The sequence below is a fragment of the Stomoxys calcitrans genome, chromosome 2 (genome assembly GCF_963082655.1).
Source record: "Stomoxys calcitrans chromosome 2, idStoCalc2.1, whole genome shotgun sequence".
Lineage (NCBI taxonomy): Eukaryota > Metazoa > Arthropoda > Insecta > Diptera > Muscidae > Stomoxys > Stomoxys calcitrans.
Window position 1 is genome coordinate 139,001,380 of NC_081553.1, and position 12,167 is coordinate 139,013,546.

General features: G+C 36.6%; 1 protein-coding gene across 1 annotated transcript in view; it reads left to right on the plus strand.

The window, feature by feature from the left end:
• LOC106085571 (synaptic vesicular amine transporter) overlaps positions 1-12,167 on the plus strand; it is a 49,689-nt gene that overhangs the window by 1,362 nt on the left and 36,160 nt on the right. The window contains exon 2 of the mRNA XM_013249879.2: positions 9,592-10,341. Coding sequence (XP_013105333.2) covers positions 9,592-10,341 — 750 coding nt within the window. The remainder of the gene's footprint in view (positions 1-9,591; positions 10,342-12,167) is intronic.

Here is a 12,167-nt window from a genome sequence, read left to right on the forward strand (position 1 = left end):
ACAGGTTAAGTTCTTGAACGGGCCAAATCGGACCATATTTGGTTATAGCTGCCATATAGACTGATCTGCCGATTAAGGGTCTGAAGCCCATAAAAGCTTCATTTATTACCTGATTTCGCTGAGATTTCAAATCGCTGAGATTTCAAATTCGCTGACAAAGTGTCCAAATCCCGCAAACGATGCATTTATTTTTTCGATTTCGCTGAAATTTGACACAGTGACTTGTATTAAGACAAACTAAAGCTACAAACTAAACTTGTATCTAAAGACAAACTTTATTGTTTTGTAAAGCCAAGTTCTTTTATGATGTTTTTCTGTACCAAATATTGGGTTGGGTTGGTTGGTTTTTAAAATACGCGTGCATTTTTTATAAAACTTAGAATGAACTTTAATCAAATAAACATTTTTTACACTTTTTTCTAAAGCAAGCTAAAAATAACAGCTGATAACTGACAGAAGAAAGAATGCAATTACAGAGTCACACGCTGTGAAAAAATTTGTCAACGCCGACTATATGAAAAATCCGCAATTACTTTTTGGGCAACCCAATAGAAACAAAAACAAAGTGAAAATTTTTCTGTGTAAAGATAAAACTTGAAAGACATTTTTTTCTAAAGGCAAAATTTCAATGAAATATTGTCTTAAATCAAAAGGTTGCTCAGGCCCGGGCATCCTCGAGATTATTTTTTCTAAAAGAAAGATTTCGATACATTTCAATAACACGTTTTCAAACAAAAACATTTTCCTAAAATTTTTTCCATAGACAATTTTCAATAAATACTTTTTGTTACATATGTACTATTCTTTGAAAAGAAAGAAGAATAGAAAGCAAGCATATAAATATGTTTAAAAACAAAATTTTAAGCCATTACGCTTGACCCTCGATTCCCTTGTTCAATTTGGATGAAATTTCATATACTCATAATTTAGAGCATTTATATTGACGTTTTTTTCAAAATTTATTTAACAACAATTTTTTTAAAGAAAATTTATAGAAAAAATTGTAAAAATTTTTGAAAAAAAAATCTTTTTATTCCTAAGCCACAATGTATTTACAACAATAAAAAAAATGTTTTAATATTTTATAACCATTTAGCAAAGAATGGTGGTTTTAATAACATTGACATAAAATAGCATCTGCTGGCTTATCACCACAAATTAATTTTTTTTAAATATAGAAACCACCGTAGCGCTTATCTTAGCAAGTCCGCCTATTACGCTGAACGCCTGGGTTCGAATCCTGGCACGACCATCAGAACATTTTTCAGCGGTGGTTATCCCCTCCTAATGCTGGCAACATTTGTGAGGTACTTTACCACGTAAAAACGTCTCCCCGAAGAGGTGTTGCCGTTCGGACTCGGCTATAAAAAGGAGGCTCCTTACCATTGAGCTTAAAATTGAATCGGAAAACCCTCATCGATTTGTGAGAAGTTTGCTCCAGTTCCTTAATAGAATGTTCATGGGCAAATTTGCATTTGCATAGAAACCATCAAATGCAACTATGTATACACTAAAACGTATTTCAGAAATCTCACAATTTTGAGAAAAAATTGTTGGATATTTTTGGATGTAAAAAATTGCTGACTTTCGACAAGCCAATTTCCCCCAAAACATGACCTTATATCACGGGAAAAATTGTTTTTTTTTCACTAGTTGTAGTCGTCCACTTAACGCCAATCCAAATTTCATTAGGATACCTCTTTCCTAGCTCGAGCTGGAATTTTTCTAAGACAGCTCAATTTTTTGGTATTTTTCTACCCATTCGTATTTAATGGGTTAATGAGATTTTCTTTACAGATGAATTTACATTTTAAAATTATTATTTCAAATGAAACCATTTCGTTTTTTCCTTGAAATTTCATAATTCACAATACAGTATTTAAGGCAATTGATACGGAGCTCATAGTGAGTTAGGATCGAAATCTATGAGTCAATAGCAAGCAACGTTGATTCTAGTACAAATTTATTACTTCTATAGGCTTTAACCGTAGTGTTGGAGACAGTGAAATATTTTTTAAAAAATGTTACCTTTTAAATTATTGATTTTCTTGAGATTCCATTGCAGGATATTGTCCGGCTTTAGACCATTGTTTAATGCTTTCTATTCGAAGAATAGTATAGCAAAAAACATTTAAAAAGTCTGCAAAAAGTGTATTGTTGCTAGAAGCATTTGACTGGTTTCCTTTATCGCGATTTCATTTTCGGCCAAGAAAAATCATCAGAAGGATATGTCAAATGGATCAAGGTGCTTCACAACCATTCCAACTAGAGTAAGTTGTAAAGCACACATCTGAATTTGAACAGGGCTCTTTAAGTCGACTTGTTTCATAAGCGCAATAGAAAACAAATCAAATCTTACTTCCCTTATTCAAATCGAACTTATCCAACGATGCTAATAGCAACAAACACAAACATCTTTTGCAAAACTCTGATAAGATCTTAATACCCACCTTAGGTAAGGAAATGTGTTAAAATAATATTAGTCTGAAGACTTTAATCTACTGTTGTCGCTATGGTTTGTTTATTTCATCTGCCGAGTAAAATTAGTGGGCAAGGAACGCAAAAAGTCTACAACTGCAATAACATGGGAATCTCTTCGTATTTCTGATTTCTAGTCCTTTTCCACCACCTTTTCCTATTTTATCTCCAATAAATTAAGAAAACTTTAGGACATGATGCAAATTATAGCCATATACTGCAAGAGTTGGATGTAATTTTTACCGGACAACTTTTGTATCAAAAACGGATTATCTATCGATTTTAATTAAGTTCGGAGGTGAAATTATCGGCATCATACCGGAGCAGCTCATACCGTCGCGGTATAATCGAGGCGACGATAGGAAACCTGGAAGGAAAAGAAGAGGTTTCCGATCAGATACATGAGACGAGACTTGAGGTCGAGTGCGAGGCACTGCTGCCAGCGGCACAAGTCTTGGATTGACGGAACCCTACTATTGCCATTTGGAAGATCATGTTACACGGATGGATCAAAACTAGAGGATACAGTAGGTCTAGGGATCTACATTGAGAACCCAGGAACTGAGATCTGTTTTAGAGTGCCTGACCATAATACGGTCCTGCAGGCGGAAATCCGGACGATCACGGAATGCGTGTGGTGTTAATGCGAGGACGTCGAGTGCGAACATCTTTAGGGACAGTAAAATGGTCATAAGGGCAATAACAACCAGGACGATAAGGTCACGAAGGTCTTGCAGTGTAAGAAGGATATTAACGCCTTCTCTGAGCATGGCACAATCCGCATCGTTTGGGTACCGGGCCTTAACGGAGTAAAGGGAATGAAAGGGTAGACGATTTGGTTAGCCCGAAGCCTTTCGGGTCGAGACAGTCCGAGCTAAGAGAGTGGGCGACGAACAGCGAAACAGTAGAAAATCCAATTGGCAAATCCGGATCGTGAGAGGCCGAGGCTATTACTGAAAGGGAGTTAAGAGGAGGTCAGTATAGCTTTTGGTATCATAACGAGACACATAGGACTACGAGCTCACTCATGCAAAATAGGTGCGGCAAGCGGTAGCAAGCGGCAAGCGGTGTGGTGTTAATGCGAGGACGTCGAGTGCGAACATCTTTAGGGACAGTAAAATGGTCATAAGGGCAATAACAACCAGGACGATAAGGTCACGAAGGTCTTGCAGTGTAAGAAGGATATTAACGCCTTCTCTGAGCATGGCACAATCCGCATCGTTTGGGTACCGGGCCTTAACGGAGTAAAGGGAATGAAAGGGTAGACGATTTGGTTAGCCCGAAGCCTTTCGGGTCGAGACAGTCCGAGCTAAGAGAGTGGGCGACGAACAGCGAAACAGTAGAAAATCCAATTGGCAAATCCGGATCGTGAGAGGCCGAGGCTATTACTGAAAGGGAGTTAAGAGGAGGTCAGTATAGCTTTTGGTATCATAACGAGACACATAGGACTACGAGCTCACTCATGCAAAATAGGTGCGGCAAGCGGCATTAAAGAGTTTTTTCTTTGGCAACAAAAGACAGGTACCTTTACCGTAGGCGAAATTGATAAATAAATTAACAATAAAAAAAGTTATTTAGATTCGATAATACTACATTTATGTCTATGGTTTGATATGTTGAAGCGAAACTTTACATAGACACGATAAAAGAAAAACTTCGTAATAAAAGTATTTTGTTTCTCGTAAAAATGTCATAAACATTTTATTTTTGTGCGTGTACAGTATGTCATCACTAAGAGAATAAAAATATCGCCTGTTTCAATAAGAGTGCTGCAAATGTTTTTTTTTTAACAATCGGATCTCTATCTCTTTTTTGTGAAGAATGTGACTCTGTTTGTGGGTATTGAAACCTAAAACTCTCGGAAAACGCAAAAGAACCAAAAGTGAAGCTTATTGATAAAGTGAAAAGTGTAAATTATTCCACTGAAAGTTAAAGATTAGTTCAAAATGTGAATATTCTACCGGCCTGGTTGCAAAAGTTTAAGAAGCGAAATGACATTCAAAAGCATAAGGCTGAAGGAGAAAAAGTCTCAGCTGACTTTGTAGTTGTAGTAATATTAATCCGCACCATGCCACTATGGATATATACCTAGGAGAAAAAAAAGTAATAAAACAAATTTATAATGGAGTTGAAAATGTCATATTTTGGAATGTTTGCAATACAGCAATTCGGTATGCCATGATGTAGCAGTCATAGATTTGCAAAAGAGAGACTAACGGCATTAATATGTGCAAACGCTGCTGGTACACTCAAGTGCAAGGCTTTAGTTATAGAAAAAGTGTTTAGGCAAAATGGTAATGAGTTTTAACAAACTTCTCATTATTTATAAAGCCAATAAAAAAGCTTGGGTAACTCAACGAAGTTAGCTTAAGTACCATTGTCAAATAATGTATCTAATCGTGTTTCAGATAAAAAAAAGTAACCGTTATTTTCAAATTTCGTGAGTTACGTATGTTCGAATAACAGTTATTTTTTTATCAATCCTCGCATACATTGTTTGGTCTCAGATCAGTACTTCGATGAGTTTAAAACGGAAGGACTATGTTAGTATTACTTTGATGGGGACAAGATAATTATTGATGAATAAATAAATACTTTTTGAAAAAAATTTAAAATAACAGTTATTTTTTTATCAACAAATGACAGATAATATGCATAATACACATTTTTTGGACTTCTTGGAGAGCCCTGGCATCTCTGGTATTTCAGACCAAGTCAATGTTATTAAAAATATTTCAAAAAACTGTAAAAACATATTACTTCACTATCCGGGGTAATCGATTATCCGTAATGCATCCGGTCCCGAGCATTCGGCATAATCGAGGGACTGTTAAACAAAAACGGTTGTGGATATCAATGAAATGTTTTATTTCTTAGAACTCGATTTCATTTGCATGGCCATCAGAGTGCAGACGCTGAATCCAATTTTCGATAGTTTTCAAGCATAAATTGGCCGATACTGCTGCAATCTCGCGTTCCATATTCGTACGAAGTTCATCAATCGTCGCTGGCTTGTTGGCATAGACCCAAGATAAATTCATTTACAGGTAGTTGCAGTTGGCCAACAACAAAATCCCGAGGACAATGTTCTCCGCGAGAAAAATTGCACTCAGCTGTTTGCGGTACACTACCTGTAAATTAATTTATCTTACATAGACCCATGATATAACGAAGAGGTAACGTACATCAAACAGCTGAGTATGACATAATTACCGGATAGTGTACCGCAAACAGCTGAGTACATTTTTTTTCTCACGAAGTGCCCTATTTGTGATTGTGATTTCTGATTTTGTGATTTCTGTCGAATTAAAACAAATGATTAAAAAATCTCTTTTCAAGTGCAAGTTTTCATAAATCGCTGCCTACAACAAATGCTTCGAATTTTCTGGCCAAACCGTATTTCAAATTAAGAATTGCAAATAAGCACAAACACTTCCTCTGTCGATATAGAAATCCGAAGGGGAAAATTAACTTGCTTGGGTCATATCCTACGCCTTCCAAGTGATGATATAGCGAGAAATATCCTAGACTGAAACCCGCAAGAACTGCGAGGGAGGGCACTTGTTGTTCAAAAGTTATAGATTTGGACAGGTAATTATACACACCACCATAGGATAGGGGGTATATTCATTTAGTCATTCCGTTTGCAACACATCGAAATATCAATTTACGACTCTACAAAGTATATATATTTCGGATCGTAGTAAAATTCCAAGTCGATTTAGCGATGTCCTTGTATCTGTCCTCCGTCTGTCCGTGACTATCGTGACATTAGCATACACAGTTGCTTCCGGCATATATGATTTTGTGGGCGATGTCCCATTTAAATGCGATTGTTTAAAGATCCAGAATGCACTTCTTGTTTAAAATCAAAAATGGAAGATTAGCCCTTCAAATTTAATTTGTCTTTTTCATGCAAGGAATGTGTTCAATGAAAACACAGTTTTCTGCGATTAATGTCCCAAAAAAAGGTTTTTTTTTTAATTTTTGTGTTTATTTGCAGTGTATAATTTAAAAAAAATTTCATTAACATACAAAGCTCAGACTCAGTAATTAATTAAAAAAATAAACGAAATAAAATAATAGTATTTAAATTTGGATTCAGTCCATAAACTTTTAAGAATACTACGCTAAAAAGAATAAAACAACAACAAAAGAAAAAAACACAACACGCACGATAACCTTTTTGTCCGAGTTCGCAAGTTCAACTGAAGATACTAAACTTTCTTTAAAGCACGCGGATAAAGATCATGCCATTTTTCAGATTTCGTAAAACACTTGATCTTCGTTCAATGAGCTCAAAACATTATTAACATACACAACTGCCGATCAGAAGCAATATGGATGCAAAACAAATTCGTCTTTACCATACTTTGAAGCCATATTTCATTCGTACCCTAACCATATTTTTCTGTTAAAATTTTAAAGAATATTACTTTACATTATATTATAGTTTCATGCACACTTATTAAGCATTCAAAATGCGCATTAGTATGCTAGAATATTTTCGTATTGCTTCCAAGACAGGAAAAATTTTTTGCTGGGTATTTGAGTGTATACTAATTTCGTCATTCCGTTTGTAACACCTCGAAATATGTGTCTAAGACCCCATGACGTATATATATTCTTGATCGTCATGACATTTTAAGTTGACCTAGCGATGTCCGTCCGACCGTCTGTCGAAAGCACGCTAACTTTCGAAGGAGGGATTGTAAATGGGTCACATTGGTTCATGTTTGATATAGCTGGGTCTTGAGCTTCTAGAGGGAGCAATTCTTATCCGATTTGGCCGAAATTTAGCATGAAGTGTTTTATTTTGACTTTCAACAACTGTGTTAAGTATGGTCTGAATCAGTCTATATCCTGATATAGTCGCCATATAAACCGATCTTCCGATTAGACTTCTTGGGCTTATAGAGGGCGAAGTTCTTATCCAATATGGTTGAATTTTGCATATGTCATTTTGGTATAACTTCCAACAACTTCCAACAATATGGTCTAAATCGGCATATAATCAAATATAGCTGCCATATAAACCGGTCTCCCAGTTTGACTTTTAAAGCCTCTGGAGGGCGCAATTGTAACTCGAATTGCCTGAAATTTTGGAGGTGGTGTTTTTCTATTACTGGTGTTTTTCTATTCGAAAAAGTCATTTGAAGAACTTGACAAATGCGATCCATGGTGGTGTGTATAATAGAGTCGGCCCGGATGAACTTAGCACGCTTTTACTTGTTTTGCAATAAACTCTTGCAAGAATTTGTGACAAATAAAATTTTTTCCCCCTGACAATACCTTTTATTCATTATATACAGAACATGTTATTCGGGGTCTCAACAAGTTTTTCCTTGTTTAGAATGTGATGCTTATCTATGATAAGGGGCCTCCAAACGGCTTGCCGCATAGCGACACCACTTGGAAGAGGAGTTTTTACATGGCAAGATACCTTACAAATGTAGCCAACATTAGTAAGGGGATAACCAACGCTGTTCGCGCCGGGATTTGAACCCAGGCGCTCGGTGTCATAGTCGGACATGCTACCCTCTGCGCCACGGTGGCCTATGTATATTCTTTTTAATTTTAAAATAAATTGTTCTCCGTGAAAAGGATGCCAAGTTCAAGTCCAGTGACGAGCACCCAATTGCATATATTTGCAAGCCCATGAGTCTGCCTGGGATTATTTTCTTACGTACAAAGAAATGTGCAATAATAGGAGTTCCTTGGCCATCCATTTATCAAATATGCATCACTAGCAAGAGAGACACAATAGAATAATTTTTGATCCGGTACACGAATTATCGTTTGCAGTTATCGAAGCATTTTTGCAATAAAAGAGTATTTGGTGTTACAACAAAAGAAAGATACTTTAACCGTAGGCGAAGCTGCTAAAGGGTTTACAATAAACAAAGTTAGTTACGGTCAATAATGCTACGTTTATGCCTAACGATTGATATATTCAAGCGAAACGTTATACGGCAAAAAGAGATACTTTGGGATAAAAGTATTTTGTTTGTCGTAAAAATGTCCCAATCCTTTTAAAAAGGGGCAGCAGTAAAATTTTACTAAAACAGCAAACATTTTCTGCCGTTTTAGATGGTACAAAGTTGACTCTAGCCTAGAAATGCCCAAATACCATAAAATTTTCTAAATTACATCCAATCTTGCTATCTAAAGGGTATAAAGCGATTTTTATCTAATATTTTACAACTTGAACATTTTTTATGATTTGAAATAAAAATCCACTAAACTTATATTTTTGCTCTAGTGCAGGGGAATTTACACATAAATTTGTAAAAAAAATGTGAATTACTACAATACATAGCAAACGCCTCAGATAAAGTTTAGAAGTACTATAATTTTAAATAGTTTCCGTCGAAAGCAGAAACATATTTTAGTTGATGTCAGCAGAGAGTGTTTTGCGGGAAAACATATTTTTCTGGGTGCATAAATGAATATTCATATGAACAGATAAAAAAAACCAATGGTTTTTTCTGATTTTTTTTTTTCGTTAAAATTGAAAAGTGTTCAACATACAGTTCATTCAGGTTCAAAAGTACATATGGACTGACGCTCTCACGTTTCTTCCACTACTAAAATTTCTTTGGCCCAGTTCTTTGACGAGCGCTATTCTATCAAAGTTTGTACCTGTTTCTCAACACCTTCTCATCTCGCTAACACCCAACACTCGTCTAGCTTTATCCAAGGTGAGACGTTCAGTATGTATTGTAGTAGAATTACATGATTAGACCGTTCTTGACAATAAAATCGTAAAAGTAAAACTGAAAGATGTATTCAACTGGAGATATAATTTAAAAGTTTTGAACATAATGTGTTCAAATTTTGTTTTTTTTTTTTTTTTTTTGTTAAAACATGTTTTGGGGGATTGTTGTGTGGTGGCCAGATACTTGCTACACAGTTATTTGTAGTAATTTTAAAATCTACCCCTGCTTCCATTCACATTAATGTATATGGAACTCTTTCCTAATTCTAATTTTCCCCTTTCATTTTATGCCCGGCGTGCTGGTGTTGTCTTATCATTGTCTATTGTGTACATGTGCTTGCAACCCATGGTCCTTTTCTCTACTACCATTAAATTGATTTCGTCAATAAACGCAGTGCCCATTTTGCCCGATTATCTTGCTACCATAAATAATCGTTCACTACTGGCTACGATGGTAACAACAGGAACTGGGAGAGGAAAAACAACAGTGCCAACATCATATTATACTCCATTCAATGGAATTGCGGAAGCAAAGGGCGCAAATGCTAGCGGTGGTCTTGGTATCCTTGGTGCGGCGGCGACAGCACAACATATGGCATATCGTAATCTAGATGGAACAGGCACGGGCATAACACAAACACAATCACATCTACCCAAGCAACTACAGACACAGTCGCAGCAACAGTATCCGTATCCCTATCAACAGCAGCAGCAGCATCAAATCCAGCAGCATGTTATGACAAAGCATCCGATACCGGGCAAATCGATGGTTAATTTCTCCCTCATACATTTGGCAACAGATGATAACAGCAAATTTTTCATCTCGTCACCTTTAAATGAGCATGACGGTGGTTCAACGAAATGGTTGAATAATAGCGACGGGAGTGGCAAAGGGTCTACAGGACACTTCAAAAATTCGTTAACGTTATCCAATGATAAAATCACCAGCAATGGCCAACGTCACCTAAAACCAGTCTACAATGATGAGTTACTAGCCAGTGAAAATGGTTCAATTGGTATTCTCTTGGCCATGAAGGCGTTGGTGCAATTGATCTTTAATCCAATCGTAGGCAATTTATCCACCAAATATGGCTATCGCCTTCCTATAGTTATGGGTACATTTTTTCTGCTAGTCTCTTCGTTGGGTAAGTACGATTATAACAATAACAAGTAAAAATACACTAAGTGTGCTAGACTAAACTTTGGGCGCGCTCCATCGTGGCTATATTTTTAATTCTACCAACTAATGCCAACAATTCTAAAAAAGGTTATTAATGCATAGTAAATGCTTCAGTTGTCGTTAAGAAGTCCAAAAATTTGGAATGATTCCCTTCAATAGTTAAATAAACTCAATTAAAAATCAGCAGACAGTGTTGGCTAAAAAATTATGAGTTTAAAAGAGCAAACCTTGTCTCAAATTCTGCCGTGTTTGATTTTGCAAGTGTCTATGCTTTGGAACCATATAATATACCTCGTGTTTTGTTACGTGTATTCATGTTGTTGGAAGACGTAACAAAACACTTCAGCAAAATTCAAAAAGTCAAATCGGGAGATCGGTTATATGGGAGCTATATCAGGTTATAGAGCGATTTGGACCGTACCTGACACAGTTATTGGAAGTCATTAAAGAACACTACGTGCGAATTTTCAGCCAAATCGGACGAAAATTGCGGCTTTCAAGAGCTCAAGAAATCAAATCGGGAGATCGGTTTATACGGGAGCTATATCAGGTTACAGACTGATTTGGACCGTACTTGCCGCAGTAGTTAGGAGTCATAACAGAACACCACATGCAAAAATCGGACAAAAATTGCGACTTCCAGGGGCCCAAGAAGTCAAATCGGACGGACGGACGTACATGGCTAGATCGAATAGGAATGCGGAAACGATCCAGAATATAAATACTTTATTTCGAGGTGGTACAAACGGAATGACTAGATTACTATACTCCCATCCTATGGAGGTGGGTATAAAATTTTTTAAATTTTGAATGAAATCATAGAACAATTTTGAATTCCTAAACAACAGTTAGATAATTTGTTATACGTGAATATAAATTTCTGCCAATTTTTAGCGTATATTTGTATACCCACCACCGAAGGGTGGGGGTATATTCATTTTATCATTCCGTTTGCAACACATAGAAATATTCATTTCCGACCCTATAAACTATCGTCGTAAAAATCTAAGACGATATAGTCATGTCCGTCCGTCTGTCTGTTGAAATCACGCTACAGTCTTTGAAAATAGAGATATTGAGCTCAAACTTTGCACAGATTCTTTTTTTGTCCATAGGCAGGTTGAATTCGAAGATGGGCTATGTCGGACTATATCTTGATATAGCCCCCGTATAGTTCGATCCCCCTATTTAAGGTCTTAGACCCATAAAAGCCACATTTATTTTCCGATTTTGGTGAAATTTAAGACAATGAAATGTGCTAGGCCACTCGACATCCTTCTTCAATTTGTTTCTGATCGGTCCAGATTTAGATATAGCTGTCATAAAAGTTGCATTTATTGTCCGATTTCGCCAGAATTTAAGACAGTAAGTTGTGTTAGGCCCTTCGATATCCACCTTCATTTTGGCCCAGATCGTTTCAGATTTGGATATAGCTGCCATATAGACCGAACTCTCGATTTAAGGTTTTGGGCCCATAAAATTTGGGACAGTGAGTTGTGTTAGGCCCATCGACATTTTTCTGCAATTTGGCTCAGATCATTCCAGATGTGGATATATCTACCATATAGATTTAAGGTTTTGGACCCATAAAAGGCGCAGTTGGGACAGTGAGTTGAGGTAGGGCCTTCACATCCCTCAGCTCGGTTGAGATTTGGATATAGCTGACATATAGACCGATCTCTCGATTTAAAGTCTTGGCCCCATAAAAGGCACATTTTTTATCCGATTGCGCTGAAATTTGACACAGTGACTTATGTTAGGCTTTTCGACATCCGTGTCGTATATGGTTCA